Source organism: Eptesicus fuscus, chromosome 3 (assembly GCF_027574615.1).
Source record: "Eptesicus fuscus isolate TK198812 chromosome 3, DD_ASM_mEF_20220401, whole genome shotgun sequence".
Lineage (NCBI taxonomy): Eukaryota > Metazoa > Chordata > Mammalia > Chiroptera > Vespertilionidae > Eptesicus > Eptesicus fuscus.
This window is the reverse complement of record NC_072475.1, coordinates 11,193,396-11,221,140: the sequence shown is the minus strand read 5'-3', so window position 1 is coordinate 11,221,140 and position 27,745 is coordinate 11,193,396. Positions and strand designations below refer to the sequence as shown.

The 27,745-nt window shown below is 38.9% G+C and overlaps 1 protein-coding gene and 1 long non-coding RNA gene across 2 annotated transcripts in view; one reads left to right on the top strand and one right to left on the bottom strand.

Moving 5' to 3' along the window:
* Positions 1 to 10,615, top strand: part of LOC129148547 (uncharacterized) — a 49,258-nt gene extending 38,643 nt beyond the window's left edge. The window contains exons 3-4 of the long non-coding RNA XR_008555508.1: positions 2,006 to 2,064; positions 10,302 to 10,615. This is a non-coding gene — a long non-coding RNA (uncharacterized LOC129148547). The remainder of the gene's footprint in view (positions 1 to 2,005; positions 2,065 to 10,301) is intronic.
* Positions 10,616 to 14,464: 3,849 nt separating this feature from the next.
* ADAMTS5 (ADAM metallopeptidase with thrombospondin type 1 motif 5) overlaps positions 14,465 to 27,745 on the bottom strand; it is a 50,438-nt gene continuing 37,157 nt past the window's right edge. Inside the window, exons 7-8 of the mRNA XM_008145629.3 lie at positions 25,889 to 26,064; positions 14,465 to 23,254 (exon numbers count right to left, since the gene is read on the bottom strand). Coding sequence (XP_008143851.2) covers positions 22,687 to 23,254; positions 25,889 to 26,064 — 744 coding nt within the window. The 3' untranslated portion in view covers positions 14,465 to 22,686. The remainder of the gene's footprint in view (positions 23,255 to 25,888; positions 26,065 to 27,745) is intronic.

Genomic DNA, 27,745 nt, shown 5'->3' with positions numbered 1-27,745 from the left:
ATCTATATGAAAATAAAGTAAGGTTATGATTTCTTAAAGTAATCCTCTCAGATATTTATATATTCATATTCAATTTAGGGAAAATTATAGTTTTTAAGTTTTTGTTACAGAAGTCAGAGGAGTAAACATTCATTCTCTTTCTCAACTTTCCCTTCTCACATTCTTTCTGTTTTACTCAATGTCTTTCTGTCTCTATTTTTACTCATGACTTGATTTTGTTGGTATATTCAGTTTGCCATTCATTCACTAAAATGACTGGAAGTGAAGTTCCTTTAGAAGGTTAGCACAAACACGACTGGTTTATTTCAGAGGGAGTCCATCAACCAAAGGTGGAAAAAATTCCAAAAAATTCTATTTGCTGGAAAATTTGCTAATAAGCTTTTGGTTACTCAAAGGCTTGCTCACAATGTGGGATTTGAGGGTGGGGGCCTGGGTGGAGAGAAGACAAAATATAATAAACACAACAGAAACTTCCTGGCATCAAACTAGAGTGCATTAGGAAAACACGAGCGAGAACTGTGAAAACAGTCTTTGTACTTTGAAAAGTGGAACGTTTCAGAGATGCCGATTATAAAGATTGGAACTAATAGCAGTGCCCCAAAGCAAGTTTCTGATTCAGGCCTGCATTTGCACATTTTATTCTTCATTCATAAAGAAATCTTAGTTTGCAAACAGGATGTATACCAGACCCTTCAATGATCTAAGAATTTCATTTACATAGAAAATTAATGTAAACACATGCCCTTCTTTTAGAGTGAGAAAAGACTAAGCTAAACTGAAACAAAGGGCATTTACCATAGCTTATCTAATTTTTAAAAATTAGATATGTAAAGTGTATGAATGAAGAATCAGATTTTTAATTAAAAACATATTGTAGCATGTTTTCTTTTTTTCCGGCACATTTATTTTTTTCTTCCATTTGTTGACTCCAATGTGAATTCAAGTAAGTTCTTGGTTTATTTGACTTATGATTTTAAAAAGCAAGGGATGAATTTCAGTCCCTAAATTTGGAAACATGTCTTTGGAGTGAGGTCCTTCTAACTTCCGTGAGGGAGTGGCAATTAAATTGGCTCTTAGAGAAAGGGTATGATTTCAATAACAAAAGGATGGGGCCGAGTTCTCCCATACCAAGGGGATGGGATCATTGAAGGCAAGAATGTAGATGTGGATCACGTCATTTTTGATGAGTGAGAGTGACCTTACAGTGTAAGACAAAAGCAAAAGAAGAGGAAAGTTAGGAAATTAGTCCTGTGCATCACCCCAGAATGCCAGGACTAGGAGTTCTATTTGAATAATTGGCCAGTGGAACACATTGACAGTTTTAAGCTACATGAAGAGGCAGTGGGTAAGCTAGAAAAGAAAACGAATGAAGAAAGACTAAATGCCTATGGAACTATTCCTTGTGCTATACATTATATAGGTGTGTCAAATCCCCCACAATGCAGATAGGACAACTTGAGTTCAGAAATGTTGAAAACTGCGAAGATCTATAAATTTAGCATTCAAATCCCAGTTTGTTGAATGAAAGCCTAACCTTCAATAATGACAAGATGCAAGAGATATTTTAGAACCAGAGATCTGGCAGAAGGCATAGAGATTGGGGGCAGGGACACTAGATTGAGGCCTCTAGTCTGCATCTAGGAAGACCTCATGAACTATGATGTTAGAGAACATAGGGCAAACACCAGAATTCTGGTTTGTTATTTTTTCTCATTATCGAAGTGAATAGGATTTCTGGGTTAGCATACTAGCCATACTTAATAATATACCTCATCTTAACTTCCCATTAAAATATCATAACGATACACAGACAGAGTGGCTGCAGCATTATAAATTAAACACAAGAAAAGATCAAGGCCAGAATTTTTTTTTTAATTGTATCTCTGGTGTGGAAGATTTGAAAAGCATAGTCTTTAGCTATATGATCGGGGTTCCAACCTCTGAACTTGGACAAGAGAAAAGCCAGCCAAGCCATTAGGCAAACATGTTTACCTCTCCATTACAGGTGGCTGAGTATTAGATTGAAGGGGCTGTTCTGGACACATAGGCACCGACTTCTGAATGGTAAGTGCACTCAGATCCAAACTCATGAAATTCAGAGCCCAGTTCTTTCCTTCCTTTCTTCTGTGTATATGCATCCATTTCTCTCTTAACATTCACTGAGAGGTTACAAGTTCAGGGTACTAAAAGCCAGGAATTAAAGGGGGGCTAAATGTAGATAGAGATGGGAAAAAGTTGCTAGTAGCACACTGAAGATATGAAGAGCTGTGAACTGTATCTGATTCAAGCATTGTCAGAGCAACCTACTGTTAGCATTGAAGAAGATGCAAACTCAGTTCACCACGTGCCCTGCCATGTTCCACAAAATGAGCAATGCATTGTGCACCTCATCTTGGCTTTTAGGTTCATTGAATCCACATTCAAATGGATTATGAGAGAGGCTGGTCATCCTCTACATTGCAAAAATCATGTATGGATAGAATTCAAAGATGAGCCATTAAAAACTAAATCAAATCAAAGCATGTGGCCTCTGAAAGGAAAATATAGAATAAGAACCAAGAATGTTGCCACAAAGGCATGCAGGAGTACTTTGCATGGTTAATCTCCTGAAGGCATTAAAAAAAAAAAAAATACCAACACCTGGGCCTCAGTGCCAGAACTTCTGAAATTATTAGTGTGGAGGTTTGCCTGAGCATTGGTATGTTTTAAACCATACCACATAACTCTAATGCAGCCAAATTAAGAACATGACTTAGCAAGAACATCTCTCCACAACTGTGCTCCCCTCACTGAATGGCACTTTCTTGATATGGTAGAAGAGAAACCTTCAGTAAGAAAACCTTCAGTCAACCATTGTGTTTCTCCTACCTTCTTGGAAATGTTTCTTCTGTAATGCATATATTGTAAAATGCTCCAAGAAAATAAATACCATTTAACAACATAAGAGCCAATAAGAAAGTGAGATAAGCTGAAATTACATGACCTGAGATTACTTCTTTGCCCCTTTTTTATAGAATGCACTAGAGGCCTGGTGCACAAAATTCTTGCATAGGGGGGTCCCCTCAGCCCAGCCTGCACCCTCTCCAATCTGGGACCCCTTGGGGGATGTCTGACTGCCGATTTAGGCCCGATCCCTGGGATCGGGCCTAAACCAGCAGTCGGACCTGCCTCTCACAATCCAGGACCACTGGCTCCTAACTGCTCACCTGCCTGCCTGCCTGATCGCCCCTAACTGCCTCTGCCTGCTGGCCTGATCACCCCCAACTACCCCCTGCTGCTGGCCTGGTTGTCCCCAACTGCCCCCCTGCTGGTCTGGTCACCCTCTACTGACCCCCTGCTGGCCTGGTTGCCCCCTCTGCCAGCCTGGTTGCCCCTAACTGCCTCCTCTGCCAGCCTGGTCACCCCTTACTGACCCCCCCCTGTCAGCCTGGTTGCCTCCAACTGAACCCCCCCTCCACTGGCCTGGTCGCCCCCAAAGGCCCCGCTGCCAGCCTGGTCACCCCATGCAGCCTGCTGTTCAGTCATCTGTCCAGTTGTTTTGGTCGTGACACCCCCTGGCTTTTTATATATTAGGATTGTTGAGTTCAGATTAACAGAGAGCAGTTCTAATAAAGACAAGGACCGCTAACTGGGACCATTGCACAGGGAAGCTGGCTGGGCTCTGTTCATGGTCACTAAACCCAAAGAGTGACCTGAAGATCTAGCATCACCAACTAAAAAAGAAGTAAAAGTGTTTTCCTGGACTATTTTCTTCTGAACTCGCTTGCCCTCAGGTGTTTTATCTATGAAGAGGACAGGTGATATGATTTAAAGCTTCCTTAAGTCTGATCTATACATTATCATATTGTTTTTCAGTATTAGAATTTGATTAGCATTGAGGACAACAAATAAAAAAAAAAGTATGTTCTACTTAACCTTTCAGCAGTTACTTTAGATGTCATGGATATTCCAACATCAGATTTACAACAAGGTGAGTGAAGAACTTGCATGTAGCACCAACTTTAAGGAGTGGGAGGTGCCAAAAGACTCAGTAATTTAAAAAAAAAAATCTAGTGTCACATTTAAAAAAATCAATATTAGTACCAAATATCTATGATGAGCAAAATATCAATAACCAAATAAAAATACACTACATTTTAAAATTTAGATTTGCTTAGTGTAAATTAATGTTTATAGTGTTTGACTGGGTTAATATTCAAATGCATGTTTATCAACCATTCATACAATAAACCTGGAGTGATTGCAAATACAAGGATCTTGAAAATATAGTCTTGGACTTGAAAACATTTATAATCTAATGTAGGATGGTGAAGTCTGTGTGGTAGGGGAAGAAGTAGACACATGCACTTAATTTTAAGACAAGGCAAAATACAAGAGTATAATAATACAAGTACCCATAATATGTATATTTAGAAGACAGGGTTTTTGACAGGGAATGTGTGTGTGTGTGTGTGTGTGTGTGTGTGTGTGTGTGTGTGTGTCTGTGTGTGTGTGTGCACATCCTGTGAGGTAGATTTGGGCAGTCTTCATGAAAAAATGTGACTTTTTAACTGTATAGGGTTTTGTTAGGAGAGATGATGTAAAGACAAACTGAAGGAATGAAGTGACAAAGGCTCAGAGACTTGGGGATACAGAAAAAATTCAGGAAAGGAGACGGCTTTTGTGGCAGAATCGTAAGTGTGCATGATTAGGTACAATAGTCAGACTTGTGGCTGGAAAAGTTGGTAGGAATTTGAATGTTATGAGTACCCATCATCAGCTAGATTCCAGAGTCTGGTCCTCCGGGGTGAGGAACAGAGCTGTAAACACCCTTTAAAGTTTGGAGTCCCCACAAATGAGAACCCACTGTGTTTCTTAATGCAACAGTGTTTGGGAACTTGGTAGCTCTGACCTGGTAAACTTTGCCAAGAAGGTTTAGTTAAACATTGAGGGAAACACGCTGCCTCCAGAATTTAGCTTTGAACTGACAAAAGCCACTATTCACTCCCCATCTATGTCACGTGCACAGTGAACCAGAACAAAGGTAACACATTTTTAGCGATTGGCCTCAGGTTGGGTGGCTCATGAGTGATACCATTCACTGTGTAACAGGTTTTTGAATGAAACCAAGACAGACTCTTAGGATGGAAAAGAATTGCTGTGAGAGAAAAACAAAGCACATCAAAGAGCAATCATTTTTCAAATTGTACACTCGCTTCTGGAGATGTAGCGTTTTTGGCCTTGACTTGAAAGCTGTGGTGTTGAGTCTGGGAGGAGGTGGAAGGTAATGTCTGTAGACAGCAGCAATAAACGAGAACCTCAGGAACCCTTCTGGTTTGGCATGATGGAATCCAGCAGCAAGTACACTGTATGTATCTAAAATGAATAATAACCTCATAAAAATGTAAGCAAAAGTTTGTTGTGTGTCCTCCCCTGATCTTACCTGACCTTAACCATAACACTTCCCTCTCTCTCTCTCTCTCTCTCAAATTAATTTTAAAAATGTTCTACTTAAATTCTAAGATACTGCGTATTGTGTTTCCTTTTTGGTTTTGGCCAAATTTCCATCTATTGAGTTATTGGTGATTTTCTTACTACATTAGGATATTGTGGTTGGAAATAAAGAAAAGAGAACCCCCATTTTTTTCTCTTTTGTCAATTAGAATAGAATTAGGGGTGTTCTAAATGGACAAGTTTAAGAATGTATACTTTGGCTCTATAAAGCCTTTATTTAACTCTTATTCTTAAACAAAAAGATTTGAAAGCAAAACAAGAGCCCAATATCTATAGCTAGTGACTCATGTAAAAGTTGGACTGGGGTTGTTTATTGTATGGCTGTATTTTTGTATTTTTTTAGAGTTCTTGTATTTCTAGAATTCTCTAGAAACTAAACTATGCTCGCTAACAGTGCTTGCTATTTAAAAATAAGTGCTATTTGCACCTAAAATAAAATGTTGCTTAAAAATGTGCTTGAAGGAACAAAACTTTCATTCTTCTCCATTTCTTCATTTGGCTATATGGGAAACATTCCACTGAGCTCATTCAGAAAATGTGCAAACCTGGCTTTGGGCGCAATACTAATTTTCTAAAGTGGATGGGCCAGGACTGGTTTCCGTATATTTCTTGCAATCAGTTGCACGTGGCTGGAAGACTAACGGTGATTTATAGTAATTGCCTGTCATCAGTCTATGCCATGCTCACCTGCATAATCCATCAATTGTCCCAACAATGCCCAGAGCTCATAACCTCTCTGAGGTTATTTGGTTCTTGTGTGAGGAAACACACACCAAGTGCCAATGTTCCAAGAATGAAGCCCTGGCCCCCTGTGCCTGCTGCTCCAACTGCCACAGCAGCAAGTAGAAAAGAGTCACAGGCATGTTGCCTCGCGTCTAATTGGAAGGTAAGAAGTCGTCCCCTGAGATTGTGCATTACACAGGCAGAGTAGGACAGGCATGGCCTACAAGGCAGGGTTCTTCAACCTCAACACTATTGGCATGTAGGATGGGATAATTCTTTGTGGTAGGGGCTGTCCTGTGCAATGCAGCATCCTTTGATTCTACCCACCACATCCCCCACCCCCAGCCCTGTATTGTGACAATAAAAAATATCCCCAGACATTGCCAAATATCTCCTAGAGGGACTCTGGAATGAGACCTGTACTGTACTAGGGGAAAAGTAAAACAGCTTTCATAATTGGCCAGCATTGCATACTCAATGCATGACATCTATAGCAGTCTACAGCATGGAAAGGAATAAGACAAGTATTAATTAAACATATTTAAAAGTAATGTATATACACACAAAGCATAGATCAACACTTTTAGAAAACTTTTCACTGGAGAGGGTAGTCATAAAAATAAACCTCCACAGTTATGGTATTTCTGAAGCACCTGTGTTTGGAAGAAAAGTGAATGGTAGAAAGTTTTTCTACATTGGTTACTATTTTGATCAACTCACTTATTTTATTTTTATTTTTTTCCAACTCACTGATTTTAATTCTACCCTTCTGTTATATAAAATAATTATAATTTTTCTTCCCCATGGTAGTCCATCAACTATTTGAAAGCATCCTATCTAATAAAGGAGTAATATGCAAATTGACCATACCTCCGCGACACCCACAAGCCATGCCCACCAGCCAATCAGGAGCGAGTATGCAAATTAACCCAACCAAGATGGTTGCAGACACAGAGAGAGCAGGAGGGAGGCTTGGGTTTCCCTGGCGATGGAGGAAGCCAAGCTTTCCGCACACCCTGGCCAGCCGAGGCCTCCACTCCAGGCTACAAAGTTTTAATTATAGAAGATAAATAAATCCCAACAAAAATGGCAGCAGCCATGGAGCTGGAGAGAGCAGGAGGCTAGGGTTGCCCCTGGCGATGGAGGAAGCCTAGCTTTCCACACACCCTGGCCTGGCTTGGCCTCTGCTTAAGGCTACAAAGTTTTAATTATAGAAGATAAATAAATCCCAACAGAAATGGCTGCAGCCATGGAGCGAACAGAAGGCTTGGCTCTGCTCCAGGCTACAAAGTTTCAATTGTAGAAGATAAGTAAATCCCAGATACCAAGGCCTCTGCTTGGGTCGCCGGGGGGCGTGGCCAGCCTGAAAACCAGCACAGGCCCCTTGCCCAGGCTGCCCCATGTCCCAAGGGAACCCCCACCCGGATCTGGGACACCCTTCAGGGCAAACCAGCTGGCCCCCACCCATGCACCAGGCCTCTATCCTATCTAATAAAAGAGTAATATGCAGATTGACCATCACTCCAAGACACAAGATGGCTGGCCCCATGTGGTCAAAGATCCTGCCCCCATGTGGACACAAGATGGCCACCACAAGATGGCCAGCAGGGGAGGGCAGTTGAGAGGGACCAGGCCTGCAAGGGAGGGCAGTTGAGAGTGACCAGGCCTGCAAGGGAGGGCAGTTGGGGGCAATCAAGCCTGCAGGGGAGGGCAGTTAGGGGTGACCAGGCTGGCAGAGGAGGGAAGATGGGGTGACTGAGCCTGCAGGGAAGGGCAGTTGGGTGGGACCCAGGCCTGCAGGTGAGAGCAGTTGGGAGGGACCTGGACTGCAGGGGAGGGCAGTTAGTGGCAAACAGGCTGGCAGGGGAGCAGTTAGGCATCAATCAGGTTAGCAGGAGAGTGGTTAGGGGGTGATCAGGCTGGCAGGCAGAAGCGGTTAGGGGCAATCAGGATGGCAGGCAGGCGAGCAGTTGGGAGCCAGCAATCCTGGACTGTGAGAGGGATGTCCAACTGCCTGGTAGTATCAGGCCTAAACGGGCAGTCAGACATCCCTCGAGGGGTCCCAGATTGGAGAGGGTGCAGGATGGGCTGAAGGACACCCCCCCCCCCATGCACGAATTTCATGCACCAGGCCTCTAGTATACTATATCATTCTAAAGGCCCTTTCAAACCTTTTTATCCTATAATATAGGATGTAGTTTTAAGTTCCTTCATCTTTCTCATTTCTTTGAACTAATAGAGATAGCCTATTTATATTATTCTTAAATTATGATTCCCAGGATTGAAATGAGAACTTGAATCAATTAGAAATGCTTTTGTTTGCAAGAAAGAGAAAATTCAGTACGAATTTAAAACTTTAAAAAATGTTCTCACAAAATAAGAATTTCAAAGATGGTTGATGGTTAGCATTCGTTCAGCTGTTCCAGGACCCAGTCTCTCGCTGATTATCTGTCTTACCCTTGTTCATATAGAGCCATGGTCGGCAAACTGCGGCTCGTGAGCTACATGCGGCTCTTTCGCCCCTTGAGTGTGGCTCTTCCACAAAATACCACGGCCTGGGCGAGTCTATTTTGAAGAAGTGGTGTTAGAAGAAGTTTAAGTTTAAAAAATTTTGGCTCTCAAAAGAAATTTCAATCGTTGTACTGTTGATATTTGGCTCTATTGACTAATGAGTTTGCTGACCACTGATATAGAGCAAAAAGGGAGGGTAGAGAGGATGTTAGCATTAGCAGTATCTGCAACATATGTTATCACTGTATAATAGGAAGAGAATCACTGTATATATACAGTGTGTATGTTTCTGCATCAATATACTTGAAAAGCCTAATTGCTTCTTACTATATTAATGACTGCCACTGTATTTAACTATATTCTAGAAACTATTCCATTGCAATATAATTTGTCTCTCCTTATCTTGAGATCATTGATTACTGGAACACTATATTATTTGTTATTGCACCCTAATATTATTAGCTTATATACATAAGTAATTACTAAAAATATTTTAAATTTATCAATGTATATAAATATGTTCTCACCTTAAGAGCAAAATTTTCACTTGCAAGAAGTTGTTTATTAGAAAATTTCTATTTACAACATATTTATTTTTCCTTCTGCTACATTGGAATTTCTTGTGGAGGTCCATGAATTCTCTAGAAACTGTATATCGTATTTTGTGTACATGTAGATTTAGGAAGTGAACCACAGCTTTACTCAGGTTTTAAAAGAGGTATTTGGCTCAAGAAATTGTAAATTCTCATACAATATAGATATTTCAAAAAAGGAGAAATAGAAGATCAAAAGAAAAATACTCTGAGAGAAGAAAAGTGTTTGGGAAATCTAGACAGCCAGAAAAAGCCTCTATTTGAAGAGATTTCCATTTTTAAAAGTTTGAAAGAGAAAAAAAAAAGTATGTTCAGTGATAATCCTGATTTCATATTAAATTCTGTCACTGAGCTCCCATAATGGAGACTAGTTAATGCCAAAATAAAAAAAATAAATAAAAAAGGTTTAGGAGTCTAATCTCTATTGGATTGTGAGTATAAAAATAATAGGCTCCAGAAACACTATCAAAATTAAAATGGCTTTATTCTTTCAATAGGATAAAGATTCAACATATAACTGTCTTTTCTATGGGTTCTAGATCCATTTTCAGCAAATGCCTTTTAAATTCTGTGTTGATGGATTTATACAGATTCTGCAAATATTTGACTGGCCCACAGTAGGACCAACGTAGAGGAACTGGTAGGATTTAGGAGTGAGGTCTATCACTTGAAAGGAATAGGAACTTGACCAACACTACAATAAAGAGCCAAATTAAGGAGGTAGATGCATTTAATTCTATAGCACATTTCCTAAGTCTTCGTCCTCCTAATTAGAGGGATTTTAGTTTCCTATGAGATGACCTGCAGGTGACTAAACAATTTATTATGCTATTGTATACATTCAGCTTAATATATTTTGGAAAATAAAGATGTCCAATTCCACATGCACAACTGATACCGAAAGCTTTCTTTGTAGTCTTAAATTGGAGGCCGCCTTAAGGCAAACACTCCTGATCCACGCATGTTGAAATGATTTTTCAGGGAAAGGCATGAAGACTTGGAAAACAAAACAACAAGAAAAATAACAATGAAAATAAATTCATCTTCCCCACCCGAGGAAGAAGAGTCCCTAGAGTCGAAGCTGGCGCACCATGTGTATTAGGACTGTATGACTTATTGTCTGTGGCTTGTTTTGTACTCAAATGAATATTGAGGGTAATGATTTCTACTTGATTGTTAACTACTATGCTTTTATATTTCTAAACATTGTTGTTTTTAAAATGAATACCTCCATTGATTTGAATGTTGAAATATGGTTGCAAAGAAAAATAAACTTTAAAATGCTGATAACCAAAGTGCAAAAAAATGGCATATTGTATAATCTTTTAACTTCCGGAAGAATCAAGGAAGGATCTTTGAGTGTTTCTGATTTACACACTGGTAAATTTTTAATTAGTTGTGTTAAAACGGGATGCTCCAGGGCTCCCAAGTCTCTGCCATAAGAATTTCAGGTTCCACTTGGTCCTCTGCAAACACCTGCTCTTGTTTTGTTAAAATATATTTTTATTGATGTCAGAGAGGAAAGGAGATAGAAACATCAATGATGAGAGGAAAGGAGATAGAAACACCAATGATGAGAGGAAAGGAGATAGAAACACCACTGACCAGCTGCCTGCTGCACGCCCCACACTGGAGATCAAGCCTGCAACCCGGGCATGTGGCCCGCCAGGGAATCAAACCTTGACCTCCTGGTTCATGAGTCAATGCTTAACCATTGAGCCAAGCCAGCCAGGCTGGAAACACCTGCTCTGGGAACCCTGGGCCACCTTGTGAGAAGACTGACTACAATTTGCTGAAGAGATCACAGGAAAAGGCTGCCACTATATGAAAAGGGAGAGGCATAGCTGCTGAGCCTGACCTTCTCACAGTCACTGCCAAGGCACCAGGCTTGTGAGTGAACCTGTCATGGTAACTCCAAGATGAATCTCATCAAATGACCCCAGGCGATGTGAAGGACAGGCTTACGGTCCAGCTGAACCTTGACTCACGAAATCATTAAAATGTCATCTTAAACTACTAAATTTTTGAGCAATGTATAATCAGAACACCTTTGTTTTAAGAGCAATGTATAATCAGAACACCTTTGTGTTAAGAGCAATGTATAATCAGAACACCTTTGTTAAAATTTTAATTTATTTGATCAAAACCTTTATTCACTTATTTAATGCCAACGAAAGATTTCTTAGTTGCATTTTGGAAAACATTAATCCAGGCAACAGATCCCCCCATTCATAAACTCCCATTCCTTTTGCCCCCGTTTTCAACCTTGTTTTTGGTTATTCATATCACTGTGGCTACAGATTCTGATTTTAGGCCAAGCTTTTAGCTAATTCTATCCTTGAGTCAGTGTTTATATGTCTAGCAGCCCACGTGATTCCCTATCAAAGGTAGCTTAGATGGTCTTATTCCAAGACATTGTGCCAGTTCTAGTAACTCTGATTCTGTGTTTTTCTTTTGCATCCCCCTCCCTCTATACTGTATGCAGTCCTAGTAACTGGGTCTTAACCTGTTCATTCTCCTTAAGCACCTAATTTGATAGCCTTTCTAATACTCCACTGTAAATTGAGATCTTTCCTTGTTTTCGTTTTCTGCAAGTACCATAACAAATTGCTACACATTTAGCAGCTTAAAACAATACCAATTTATTCTCTCACAGTTCTACAGATGTCTAGGCTCGGCATGGCTCAGCTGAGTCTCTGCTCTGGGTGTTACCAGGTGGGAATCAAGATATCAAAAGGGCTGCCTCCCTTTCTGGAGGCTCCAGGGATGAATCTGATTCCAAGCACCTTCATGTTGTTGTTGCAGTCTAGTTCCTTGCATTTGTAGAACTGAGATCCCTATTGCTTTGCTGGCTGTTGGCTGGGGGTTGTTCTCAGCTTCTAGACACCACCTGCATTTCTTGGCTTGTGGCTCCATTTCTTTACTTCAAAGCCAGCAATGGAGTACAAAATGCTTCTCATGCTTTAGAATGCCTCTGATTTCTCCTTCTGCCTTTCTCTTCTGCTTTTAAGAGTTCATATGATTACATTGTCCCCACCCCGCTCCAGTTAATCCTGGAAAACTTCCCATTTTGAGATTTGTTGGTTTAGTGACATTGATTCCATCTGCAAAATACTTTCACAGTAGTATATGGATTAGTGTTTGATTGAATGATGAAGGGACGAGAACTATGGAGGAAACTCTTTGGAATTCTGCCTTCCACCACATACCATCTCAGGAACTGAAGATCTATCTTAAAATCAAGGAGCCGAGTTCTTGCTACCACCCATCTATTCTGGTTTCCCTACTTTCCTGGCCTAACCCTGGTTTGCTTTTTGTCTTAAATGTCAGTGTCACACGTTTAAAATATTTTCATTATCCCATTTTGTCCACTTGCAAAGACACCGTTGACCATTTTCTGAACTCCCTTCATAATGATTATCTCTGCCTGGATTGCCATTCATTCATTCATTCATTCACTCATTCATACATTGTAAAAGTTCTTACTAGGTACTTATTATATGTCAGGCACCTTTTAGGAATTAGTAATATGGCAGTGAAAACCAGAAAAACAAAACAAAAACAGAGACTGAGCCCTCAAACTATATATATTTGTGTCCATATATGCATATATGTGGTATAAAACATACACAAAATGAGCACATAATGAGATTTCAAGTGTTGACAAGTGTCATGAGGAACAATGAAGGACGAATGGTTCTAGTCAGGGATGGCCTCTCTGAGAGATAACATTTAAGCATAGATGTGAAGGGAGAGAAGAAGCACGCGTCTTTCTGGGGAAGAATGTTCTAGGCAAAGGGTTCTGGAGAGGATTCCTGCTTAGTGCAGTAAGTAAACAGTAAGAAGATAAAGCAGCTGGAGCCCTGAGCCAGGGGGAAGAAAGTAGGAGAGGAAGTCAGAGAGAAGGCAGGACCCTGATCCCCGGGGCCTTTAAGGTCATGGAATGTACACTTTTTCATTTTGACTAAGACAAGAAGGCATGGGAGAAATTTTTGCAAAGGAGTTAAATGACCTGACACGGCTCTAATGTATCTGGCTGCTGAAGAAAACAGGAGGCCCTATTAGGAGGCATTTGCTATTGTCCACGGTGGAAAGGTTGGTGGCTTGGACTACCGGGGCAGCCGTGCAGAAGCTAAGAAGTGGCTGTTCAGCATAACCTTGATGGAAGGGATCACTACTCCTTATTCCTGTACACTAATATTCTGCCTGACATATCTGCAGGAAGTCACGGCTCCAGGCCCTTCTTCACTTATGTAAGTTCTTGTGTCTTTTATATTTTCTGCCTGATCCTATCCAGCTCTCAGATCTGAGCTCTGTTAACGAAAAAACCATTGAAACCTGTAAAGAATTTTAGTGAGTTTATTTGAGCCAAAATGTCGACATATGCCGGGAAGCAGAACCTCAATGAATTGAGATAATGCTCTGAGGAAATGGTGGGTTACATCTGTATTTATACATTGCCATCAGAGGAGGGACATAGGTGAGCTACATGAAATTCATTGGTGACGGATTAAGGAGGTGGGATAAAGTCAAACGGTGGGAAACCCCTGGGATTGGATAAAAAGCAAAATGATGGACACATACTTAGGTGGGTACAGGAACAATTAACATGATAATGAAGGAATTTGAAGTATCTGTCCTGGCGCCCACCACATTTGGTTGTGCCCCAGGGGCTCCAGCAAAAGAAGGAAGTTACAAGTTACCCAGACATCTCACAGATATGTTATCTTAGAGGCAGAAAGGCAAATGGGCTCAGTAAGGAAGATCTAAGTTGACCTTTGTCAGGGAAGATATTGGCCTAGGACATGACTGCCCACTATAACCTGTTTGTAGTTAAATATTTAATTTTCAAACCATCCTTTGTGGTTATTTCAGGTCTCTGAGTTTGCTAGACTGCCACATAGGCCTCCCCTGAGCTTGTCAGGTCAGCATGTGGCTCCTTCCGTTCACAGCTCCCATCTCAAAACTGCCCACAACAATACAACTAAGATCCAAGGAGCAAGACAAAACATTTTTAATGGGCAAATATAGCAGAGGAACTGGAGAGGAAAGAAAAAATGTGGCTACATTCCTTACAATGTCTAGGAGGAACCAGACTTACTCGTATTTGGAAGATGACTAAGTTAGTGATTCCCAACAGGAGAGACTTTTTTTTTTTTTTTAACCTAAAGCTAGTTCAGCCACTGTTTTGTGATGAATCTACTTACAAGCAATTTATTTATTTATTTATTTTTATTTTTTCAGAGTAAGACAGTTATATTAGTTTTCGATCGCTGAGCCACAATACAAATTGAGCAGCTTAAAATAAAACAAACTTATTAGTCTCCATATGTCAGGAGTTTGGGCATGGGTTTGCTGGGTTCTCTGCTTAGGGTCTCACCAGACTTAAATCAAAGTGTTGTCTGGAGCTGTAATCTCATTTAGGCTTAGGATCAATTTCCTGCATCCCTGGTTGCTGGCAGAATTCAGTCCCTCTTACAAGCAATTTAAAAAGATACTTTCCTGCTGTCCAATATTTAGATGCTTTTAATAATAAGTAACAACAGAAAAGGGTCGGTAGCTACAATTCAAGACAAATGCCAAAGAAAGCTGGAATAGGGAGACAAAATTCTGTAGGCGTCTAGAAGTGGAAAGAGAAATCTATAGAACAGCAAATATTATGACTTCGTGTTACAGGGAGGTTCTCAGAGTGTTTCTTATCTTCCTCCTTACAAGGGAACTGCCCCAAAGGGTTAATCATTCTAGGATTTGATTCTATTAACCTATGAGAGGGCCATGGAGGGGAACTGAGAAAAAGCAACACCCCTTTGCTTGTGTCTACATTAAGACCCATAATATTTCATTCTGTGGGAAAACAGAAGTTTAATTGAACAGATTAAACAATAATATATCAAGGAACACCCTACACAATCTAGGAAATAAAGACAGTTTTGACTTTCCAAACATCTATAGTTCCCTTTCTAACCATCTTTGTTCATTCTATTCCTAATCTAAAATCTACCCCCAGGGCCATTTTTATGCCTTTGACCTTGTCTGAACTAGCTCATTATTAGCTGTGAAGGAGTTTGTAAGGTTAAATACCATAGGTTTTTGTTTTAATCCTTCCGAGAAATTTACTAGTTTTCTAAATCAAATTCTCTCTCCTTAAACAACAGTCCTTTGTACACTCTAAGCTCTTGCCTCTAGTCTTGCTGCTTTGCCTGATTCTCCAGAGTTTCCTTGCCATTTTTATTGGAATTTTAGGACCCCTCTTGGTTTTACACAGGGGCCCCACACAATAGGGCACCTAAACACTTCCCCTCATTTCTCTAAACTAACACAGTCCTCCACCCAACCTACCATCCTTCCATCAGGCTCACAGTCTATAAGGATTTAAGACTCTCAGTGCTTAAAAAAGCAAATAATTGAAAATAAATGTCTAAAGTGCTTATAACAGTGCCTGGCACTTGGCAACAGCTAGATGACCATTAACAGTTATTATGATGTGATAGTCATCCATGATATTGGACCCTTAAGACTAAGGTCAAAATGGTCATGGAGAAAAACATGTGGGAGAAAGTTGGTGAGGTGTTTACCTCTGGGCCTGACCCAAAGAGATGGTCAACAAATCTTAGCCATTTAGGATGGTTCTTTATGTACGATAACTTTAGAAGAAAAAATACACAATTCTGCTATATTATTTGATATGAGAGAGAAATGCAATGTTTGCAATGCATACCGAACAGTTATGATTGCAGGTTTAAAAGGAATTGATGTCCTTAGGAACCTTAATACCACGCATTTGTGGTAATAAATAGGGTTTTGCTAGTGAATATCAATTCTTTTAGAGTTTCCATGCATGCATAGCTAGAAAAAGTGTATCTTTAAAAGGGTAGGTGATCAGGTAGATTATGTTGCTTGCTCTTTCTAATTGAATAACAAAATTTTGATATTAGACAGACTTAGGGAATTACAGCCTGGTAAGAAGACTTGAAGCAATAGTTCCATAGTATTTTAAGACACAGAAAGTACTAATTGTCTGTGCCGAAGTGGATGAGGGCTGTTAGAAATTATAGACAGCCTAGAGTTTCCTTATGACCTGGCTGGGTCTACTTCTGTTATAAGAATATTTAAAATAAATGGACAATAGTTTCCAACTCTAAAACAGATTATATGCAGTACATACTTTACCCTAGTTTACAGTTTACATTTATTATGCTCACTGAAACCACAAAGCCAATGTTTAATTTTACAGTTTGAAGTCACACATAGGGAAATGCTTTACAAAATAGGATATTGCTCCTCAATGAAAAATATTACAGTATAGGTCCCAAATGACTCAGTTCAAGTGCTTTACCCGAATAACAGAGCTGTTGTGGAATGCAGACTATAGGACATAGTAATGCTTTCAATAGTCGATTCCGGTTTGAAATTTGCCAAAGCTGAAGAAACATTTTAAATGAGATCCATCTTAGATTTCAAAGATGTTTTTTGCTTTTCCAACTGCATTATATTTACGGGAAAATGTCATCCCTTCTGGAAAAACAGGGCTCCTAAGCAGCTTACATTTTACTGCTTATATACAACATGTAAATCGTCAATGTTTTACTCTACCTTGCAAGCACCTTTCAAGATTTAAAAATACTCAGTTCTACCTACTTAGAGTTATTACCTGAAATTATTCACAGACTCTAATACAGAAATCAAATATTTGTGCCACTGCTCACATAAAATTGAACATATTTCTACAACCTGTTTAGTTATCGGCAATCTATTTACAAAGCATGTGCATGATTTTCTCTGACAAATATGAAATACAAAAATGTAAGCAGTGTTTGTCAACTTCGACATTTATGTCATGCTTAGTGTATAATGCAAACACACCATCCAGAGGACTATGTATTTCTTAGTCAAAAGTCTAGTCTCACAAAGTACACAGAGCGTGATCTAGTCTCAATGTGCTCTCAGTGTGGGATGAAGTGCTTCTAATATGTTGTGAATTATTAAAGCAAAGACTGAGATACAGTAGCCAAGTGTTTACTATAGATGAAAAATATTGCAAAGCTTAAACAAAGTCAGGTCAAATATACATTTTGTTTGTGTCTAAGAACCAAATAAGTGTGTTGAAAAGGAATGTTTGAGAAGAATTCTGATGTCTTAGTGAATGAAACATGACTCTTCTAAAAGTCTGCTACTCCAGCCTGATACTCTTCAAGTTTTGATGTCACCCGAAACATCCTCAATGTACATACAGCTTGTGTCACTGTACTCTGCTGATCAGAATGACCATTAGATGCAACTCCCTTAACTTTGAGTACCAAGGTATGCCCAGCCTTGACAAAAACAGAAAAGCCAAAACAAAACTTAGTTCTTTCTTGAAAACTGAAAACATCACATAGAATAAAATAGTAACTCAGAAATACCACATTTGACAGTTGATCACTGAAGATGTTAGCACCTTGATAGAAAATTATAATTGTTTATTGGATGCGCCAAAGAAAAATGGAAATAAAAAAGAATGCCCTGTTTTATTTCTAAATCACAGTTTTCTCACAGTGTTAGACTTGGGTCACTCTGATGTGACAGTGCCTTATAGGGCGATGGGCCACTATTTGCTTTTTCATCCACCTATGGTTGTCTGCATGGACCAGTTGAAGCTATGGGACAGGGACCACAAATAGCAGACTTATTGCTAAAGTGCTAGTATATTAGGAAGGTGCAATTAACTGTGTTAGCTAACACATACATTTCAATCCTATTCTCTTGTAAAATCAGCATCTTCAAACAAACTATGTATTTTTTCCACAAAATCTGTATTGAAAGTTATGGTATCATGGCACCAGAAAGGTATTTCCCAGATTAAATACTTTTCTGGTCTGAACACCATGTCTATTTCCTTTTATTGTTTCACTAATGCATGGGTTTTATTTCATTATGTTCCCATACACTAATTGACCAGAACACAATTATGAGTTATCAGTTGTTGTGTTTCATGATGATATAACTTGAGAAGTCATTTCTGTCATTCCTGCTAGCAGGAAGCTCTTAGGGAGATTGCTTTTTTCCAGTGGACTAGTGAGTTAAGTTGATCTACTTGATAGACAATCTAAAACTACAGGTTGTTGGTGAATGAGAAAAATAATAGAGAAAACATCCAAGTTCCTTTTCTGTGTGTCTAAATGATAGATCACCTTGACCCTGAACTCTATTACAGCTTTGGATCCTCATTTCTGTATTCATGGTTATTCATTTATTTTGTAGCTTTGAAATGTTAAAAATATAAGGTATTCTTATGGTCTCAAGTTTAATTATAAATAGGATGGTAGTATTCACCAATCCTGCCAATGAGATTTCACACTCAGCCACAAACTATCAGCAAAATTTGGCCATTGTCACATTCAATCTTATTTCACAAACAGTGAACTCTAAGTCATGGCACAAGTCCTGAACTTTTTAAAATTTGGCTGCTATCCTCATCTAAACCACAACAAATGACCCTGATAATATGGAAGGAGTCAATGGGAAAAACATTACAGCCAGAGATTGATCTGGTCAAATGTGTGTCCAAGGATGCTTTGCCTTATTGCTGTAACTAGACTGTGAAATCATAGTCAGGGGTAAGCTGATGTGACCTGAGAGGGTCCCTGCCTGCCCCAAGTCCTACTATCACTCCATGAGAGACATTGGTAGGAGTAAAAAGTCACCCTTTATCAAATTAGACCCCATATTTGTAGAACCAGTTATGACTACTAACATTGGAATCAATTAAATCCAATTTGTTTACTCTCATCTACAGAATTCTATAGATACTAAAGACTAAGTGATATTAGTTTTTAAAGCAGCAAAAGGCAATATTTGGTTTTATTATCATTGATATTACTTGGAGGTTATGTGTATACAACTTTCATATAACCCATCAACAACTCTTTGTCCAAGTTTATCAGTGAAATGAATAGACCTGATTCTTAACTGTGTCTCAGCTTCGGGGGGAAGCTTCCAGGTTATCTATGTACCCAAGTTTAAAACTTGGACCAAAGTTACTTAAATAAGTGTTTGTTTTTATTTGTGACTTGGAAAATCAGTATTTATGGAACCCAAAAGACTTGTTAATATAACTACAACTAATGACCACTACTGGTCATAAAATATTAAATTAATGTTCTTAGAAAGGAAAACTATAGTATCAGAATAAAGATGCATGAGGAATATATACATATACACTTGTTACACAGAAAGCTCTCTGTAAAAAAATTACAAAAGCAAACAGTGCTGTATATTATGTAAACTCACAAAGTGTACTTTTATACACAAACAAGAAGCATAAATTAAAAAAGAGGACAACAGCAAAACATTTTAAATATAGAATTTGCACATATTTTTGTTAAATAAGAATAAATAATTTTATCACACAAATTCACATACCAGTTGCAAAAACAATAAATTACTTTTTTTTCAGTGCTGCAACTTTGTTTGTTTGTGATTAATCCCCTAATTCTTAGTTTAATGTGATAAAACTGTTTCCACAGGAAGGCAAAGTAAATTGAATTCATTGAATAAACTCAATCAATGCCCTTAAGTCCCTAAAAAACAAGGCAGGGCTTAATTTGACCTTATTGTTCTAGAAGAAATAAATGTTATTTTTTTCTGAGCTCCCTTTGTATTTGATAAAACTTAATCTGGACTGTTTAGTTCTATGAATGAGGTTAGATTCTTACTAACCTGAGCATTTTCAGACAAACTTTTTTTTAGGAAGTAGTCTCTAGCATCATGAATCCCAGATTCTTTATTCAATATGCAACTACCATAAGTGAAAGGAATAGTCCTAAGTTAAACTGGACTGAACTAGGTTGTGTTATAGATGATTTTCCCTTTGCTTATCATTCTTTATATTCATCAAACACTCAATTTATCTGACTTCAGTTTCCAGTCTATATCACTTATATCAGGAGTTTAGACATACATTCCTTTGTCAATCTATTGATACTCATATAAAAACAAAACAACAACAAAAAAATAAACACCAAAAAAAAAAAAAAAAACTTCCTTAACAGCATGGAATAGTGGTTTATTCATTCTAAGCTTGCTAGGATTGTTCAAATCAAAAGTGTAAAACTTCATTATTTGGGGGAAAATTAATCATTGATAAATCATAATAAAAATCTATGAATCCAGTATAGAGAAGCAGAGTAGGAGATAATCATGTTTGATCTTCAATTATCTTTTAATGTTGCCATCAATATACCACAAAAGATAAAATCAAACTTTGTCAAAATTAAATTACTTGATTAAAATTATGTTGAAATTTGTAAAAATAATGTTGGTCTCTCTAATAATTTTTCTCTGCATAGTCAAATGGTCAGTATGATTTTAATTTTTTTCCTGACTATTCTGAATAGTTTTGTTCCCTGTCCCTGATATCTATTGACTTCTATCAAATATAGGTTACCTGGCTTGTATAGGCCTCATTTCTCCAACTGATAATTTATTAAGAAAAAAATAACCACATTTAAGCAAAGTCAGTTTATAAAAATCCAAATGATGGTGATCAGTTTTGTAAAGTAATTATTTGTTCTACCAAATAATTTCTTAAGAAAATACTAAAACAGTGAGATCCACTGAAATGAATGTAATATAGCAAGATGAATTGCATAATTATTTTATATTAAAAATATCTTATAATAAAAATAAACTCTCATGAGCTTAAGGCAACTCAAACAATGGTCCCTTAATATCCTTATATGCAAATCTTCACAATAGGCACATTTGGTATTATTATTATTATACAATTTTATAAAAACAATTGGCTTTGTGATATTCCACAAAGAAAACAAAATTCCAATGAAATGAAACACTTTAGATTTTCTGAGCTATGGGGTGGAGGGATACAATTTACTGTCTAAAAAGAGATTTCTGGCATCTGATTGCAAAATTTTTCCATGTCTAACTATTAAAACTTACAACCTATCTAGACAGGCTATGAAAATAAAAGCAACAAACTTCTCAAAAATCATCATATTTCATCACTTAAACACATACTTATACAACCAAATGCTTTCCAATTGGGAAAAATCTTAAGTGCAGTATCAGTATACTTGGATTTTTAAAAAATGCAAGAAATTATTGCCTATATGGTGTGGAAACAGTCTTATTAATAACCACTTCTTCTTTTTTTTTTTTTTGCACTAGCCACATTAATGGTAATCACTTCTAGATGTGGCTAACTACCAAGTGATCTTTAATATTCCTATTAAACTAAGTTAACAAGAAGTAGAAAACCTTGAAGATCTTACAGAACCTTTGAACAAAACAAACACACACAAACAAACACATTTTTTAAAAGCTTGCTGGTAAGAGGCATACCAGTAGTGAGAGTGTTGAATGTGATTAGAAAACTCTTTGCCGTGAGTATTCATATATATTACATATTGTGAGATACCAGATGAGAGCCAAGGAAAGGGAAAGCAATTGTGAAAATATACATGGAAAATATGGTGAAGTGTGATTTCCCCCCCTTTTAAATTCTAACAGGAGGGAACTAATTTTTAGACTCGTGAATACCAATAACATACACACACGCAAACACTATTTCTACAACCTAATTATGCATTAATTTGGCTGGCTGCCTGAAAAAATACAGGCCATCAAATGTTTAAGCAGATGGACCCGTGTGTGTATTTAAATGACTAGATACACTGAGATCCTTTTCCTTTTCGGAATTTCTAGAAGATGCTCGCCATCAAAACAATTTTTGACTAAAATTAGATCTCCTGTTGTCTGAAAGTTTACTAAGTCTTATTAAAACAGCAGCAAGTTCTTAAAATTTCCAGTAAAACATCCACAGCTCTTTCCAGAAACTGGAAGGAGTTGAAATAGCTGCAGACCTACTTTGGTCAAGCACTTTTTTTTTTTTTTATAGAAAATATATATATATGTACATATATATTTTTTAATAGAACCAAGTGATATAAAGTGACATACCAAGGGAGAATGTATTTACAAACAGTAAAAAGAAGCTACTGTGTACTGTGGGTGAAAATGACTACAATGCCTTTGAAGACATTTTGTAAGAGGTAGGTGACAAGGGGGAGACTCTTGTTCTGCCTTCTTCAAATGTCGCCTGATTCTACATTCATCGTGGTTGTTCATTCTCGTAGGCCCAGGGGATGTCTGTCAACTCCCCAGTTTTTTCTGTATTCCGGGGTCACCACGGTCACACGAAATGGTGCACACCTTCGTTTGCCGCAGAGAGCAGATTCTGCCCATAATCGGACTCCTGTTGACCATGACCCTGAAGCGTGACCTTCCGTGCTTTAGGCGGACCTCTTGTCCGCCACGACTGACCGCTGGTGACTGATCGGTTAGCTCTGCATCAGAGCACGACCACAGGCTAGCACTTCTTCAGCAAACACTGCTTAAAGGCGGAAGGCCTCTGAGAGAGAAGACATCCCTTCGCTAATTTCCGGTTCCCATCCTGGCACTGCACCGTCCGGGTGTGCCAGCCCGTGTCACAGGACCTAGAACAGGCGAGCCACGGGCCCGTCACCCACTGCAGCTGTGGGGGGTGCGATCCCACTTTGTTGCTGCCATGGCTGGTCACAGAGTTTCCTTTCTGAGTGGACTTCTTGGGAACAAAAAAGCTGTAACGGACATCTAGTGCTTTCGTTGGGTCTGTCGCAAGAATCTGCACTATGAGGATTTCCTTCGTGGCGGCGTAGCCCATCCCGTGCAAGAAGTCATCCCTGTGGCTCCAGCCGCTGTAGTTCATGACCGTTCCGTTGAGGTCAACGATGGTTTCCGAAGTGGAGATCATGTACTTCCCATTGATCAGGTACTCACCGTTTTTCTTCTTCAGGGCCAGGTAGGCAGTGAATCTAGTCTGGTCTTTGGCTTTGAACTGTCGGACTTTTATGTGCGTTGCCCCTTCGGGGATCCTCACAACGTCAGTGTAACCCTTACTGGAAGCAGGAAATGTCCACAGGGGAGACGGAAAGAGAAAGGGGGAGAGAAGAAGAAGTAAACACTTAGGAAATGAATAAACCAAAAGAAATTCTCTAAAAGTCTTACCTTAAAAAGTCTTATCTTAGGGTAACACCAAGTTCCAATGTATGTAAGAGTTGCCTTTAAAATTGGTTTCCAGAATTATTTTTGGTTGCCCTGGCTGGTGTTTCTCAGTGGTTAGAGCATCAGTCCATGCACTGAAGTGCCTCGGGTTCGATTCTGGTCAAGGGCATGTACCTGGGTTGCAGGTTCAATTCCCAGCCCCAGCTGGGGTGCGAACAGGAGGCAACCAATCGATGTGTCTCTCTCACATCGATGTTTCTTTCTCTCCCACTCCCTTCCACTCTCTCTAAAAATCAATGGAAAAAAATATCCTCTGGTGAAGATTAACAAAAAAATAAAAAAATTTAATTTTCTTAAAAAAATAGAATTTCAGTTAGACTATTATATTTTATACATTTTTATTATGATGTTCAAAATTAGGATGTTAGCAACCTGCCTTTGTTTTAAAAATGTATACTCACTTCACTTAAAGATTTAGAAAACATAACACATCCTTATTAAATCCTATCATCTTTACAAAGCTCCTGGATACTCTTCTGGAACAACCTGGGATAAACGTAAACACAAACTAACAAAAATCTGCCCTCAACCTCCTAGAAATCTTTAAATTAACTTGTTTACATATCAGAATCACTTGGGCATCTTTTAAAAATGTCAATCCCCAGGCCCCAGACCAGTTAAATCTCTGCCCTTGAGGACAGGACACAGGCAGCAGTAACCTGGAGCTCCTCACACTGTTCCGAATGTGCAGATTAGCTGGGAAATGAGTTTCCCAGACCAGAGACAGAGTGGAGGCTCTGCTTCCATTTCTACTAGAACAGTGGTTGGCAAACTGCTGCTCTGTTGACTAATGAGTTTGCCGACCACTGACCTAGACTCTCGATTCCAATAATTACAGGCTGTTGTTGTTCCTTGTGATTAAGCCCCTATCCCAGTGGTCGGCAAACTCATTAGTCAACAGAGCGGCAAACCGCGGCTCGCGAGCTGCATGTGGCTTGTGAGCCGCAGTTTGCCGACCACTGTACTAGAACTCTGGATTAACTGGGTGACCACTGCTTACGAGGATCATAAAAAAAAAAGAATCTTTAATGTCTGAGCAAATTTCCCCAAATGCTTAGTGTCCATGAAGCATCCTGATAGAGTGAGTGAGGCTTTATTGTGGGTGACAAGAAAGATAGGTTGCCAAAGATCCATTATCTGTCCAGAGAAATGGGCAAAGGCATAAATGTCGCTAATCCCCATGAGCTAGTGGCAAATGCTAAGAAAGAAATGCGAATTAAGCAACAAGGAGCTTTCCTTCCTTCCTTCCTTCCTTCCTTCCTTCCTTCCTTCCTTCCTTCCTTCCTTCCTTCCTTCCTTCCTTTCTCCGTTCCTCCCTTCATTCCCTCCTTCTTTCCTTCCTTCTTATTTTCATTTGGACAAATGGCCTGCACATCCTATGACCTAAGTTATATTCTCTACTCTGGCATTCACCAACCATGTAAAATTGGGTAAATCCTCAATTTTCAGAGTCCCAGTTCCCTCATTTGTAAAACAAAGGGTTAGACTTGATCATTTTTAAGGTGTCTTGCACCTTTGAAATGTATGAAAATGCAGGATATAATTAGACTTTTAGGTTTTTTGACCTAGATGGCCCAACACAATTAGATGGATAATTATATCACCAGAAAATAGGAATAGCAATGCATCTATTAATTCAGAATAAATTCTTCAGCCATACAAATTTTTATCATATCGAAGATAATTTTTTACAACATGGCACACGACTGCTTTAATAAAACCTTATTGTTAATTTGTTTGCCTATTCCTCTCTAGTTAAAGACAACACAGCACATACCTGAAGACAATAGGCATGCTTTCCAAATTGCACTCAGTATAAGAAGGTGAAGAAGAAAAATAATCCTGCATTCGGCCGCCATCCTAGCTGATAGCATAATATTTTATGCCGGAAATTGGTACTTTAAAAACTTACATGTTTAAAGCAAGAGTGTAATCAAGGACCATGAGAAGAAGCAGGAAGCAGACATTACTCTTTATCGAGCGAGTCAGTTGAAACCAGGAACGTTAAAATGGGACTGTTGTCTATACCACAGCGATTAACTTAACATTTTTCAATAAGAAAAGTTTTCTCAAGAAAAATACAGCCCAATGAGAATGGGCTTGTAAAAAGAAAAGAAGAGAAGGTGAGATGGAAACCAGCCATCTCTCTCTAAATTATGTCTCAGGAATGACAGACATGCAAGATATGGCTCAAGTGCAATGTCACTGCCTTTTCTTTCTGTTTTCATCCTGCAAGACCTTGACCTCATGGCCACCGCAGCTCACCTGCTTCCAGAGGCGCCATGTGCTTTCACTTGGGAGAAATTTTTTCATCTCCTCTTTTTCCCTTCTCATATTCATGTGTTCGAGCCCTGCTAGCCCTCCTGCCGCAGATAGTTCATGACGTAACCTGAGTCCTCCTTTACCAATTTTGCAAGAGTCCAAAGCTTCATTCAATTCACATATGGGCAATTGTTCCATCACATTACCTTTTTTTGTTGAAGGTTCCAATAATCTTTGTGCAACTGGAGTTGTCTCCTCCACACACTCCACACTTGTCATACTGCAGCTTTGAGCCAATGATGCCATCACAGCCAGTCCGCACACACTTCCCCCGGACGCAGACGGAATTACTGTACGGCCTACATTCCGTCCCATCGGTCACCTGCGTGTGAGAAACACGTTAGCAGTGGGCAGTACTTGTGCCCACATACTAGGTTTCTTTGGTAAAAGACCACATTCTAATTTGTGAGTTTTGAGTTTGATTGGAATAGATAGTACATTTAGGAATAAACGAAGAACCAAAAAACTGTAGTTTTCAGGAGCATCTAATTGAAAAATCATTTACATGTTGGCAGAAGATCTGAGATAAGTCTCAGTTATACACTTTCTCTCTTGAGTTTAACTCCGAATATGTTGAGACACCCATGGTATTCATCTCCATTTCTCTATGCATACCACATTCCCATTGAACAGTCTCTCCTGATTACCCCGAGCGAAGTGATCTTTCCACTTAGCCTGTGGGACTGTCACTTGCTTCAAGAGCAGAATATGAGCAGGAGATCTTTCTTTGCTGCATAATTATTAATATAGCAATAAATTTGAAAACCTAAACCTGGCTTTCAAAACCATGTAATGGTTGGAAAGCAGAACCTGTTGTGTCAAACTGACAGATGCTGAAATTGAGACAAACAAATTAGTGTAGGAAAAGGAGTCTGGGGAAGTCCCTGAGAACTACTTATTGGAAGAAAATGAATTAACATCTATATTATATATATAACAGCCCAGCGACTGGAACGGCAGAATGACCAGAATGATCAGTGGTTATGACACGCACTGCAGCAGCCAACCAGCCTGATCCAGGCCCCGATTGCTCTCCCCCCTACCACCTGGCCCCCAACATCCCGATTGGGGTGGGCCTGACCGGCCAATCACCCGCAGTCCCTCCCCCATGCTGGCCTGGCCTGATGGGCCCCCATAGGAGCAGGCCAGACAGGCCCCACCTGGGTACGAATTTGTGCACCAGGCCTCTAGTATATTCATAAAGCTAGATATAAAATAGGATGTGCATGGACTACTTGTATTTATCTACACTCACATGCACAAACCACATGTCATATATATATATATGTTTATTTTGTATTTGTGAATATACAAAAGTCTTCATATATTTCATATGTGTGTGTGTGTATATGAGCGTGTATATATTGAAGTAGGGTATACTTCAGCAGGTTAACTGCTGTCTAGATGGCTATATTTCCAGGTGATGTTTTTGTTTTTATTTCCCTGTACTATTTTTAAAAAAAAAATTATTATTTTGAAATAAAAAATATAGTTTTAAATTACATTAGTTAGACATGAACTTATTTTTCAATAATGTGTCAGAAATAACTGAAGGTCAGGTACAGAGGTGGATTTAAATGTAGCACCTGCTGTGAAGGGATGAAGAAGTACAGATTGGTAGTTTCAAAATAATCATGGGGATGTAATATATGGCATAAGGAATATAGTCAATAACTACGTATTGTATAGTGCCATCTGGGTACTGGAAATATCAGGGAAACACTTTGTAAAGTATGTGATTGTCTAACCACTATGCTGTATACCTGCAACTAATACAAAATAATATTAATGTAACTGTAATTGAAAAAAATTTTAAAAAATAATGAAGGTAGCATCTGTTTGCAAATTAGATAAAGAGTATTAGATAAATTGCTGCATAATATTGATTGTGAGAAGTAAAGCTGCAATAATTTAGAAAATGTTCTTCAGTGAAAAATAAGGGATAATTTCACACTCATATATTATGTGTACAAGTAGAGGGACATTGATTCATACTGAGTGCA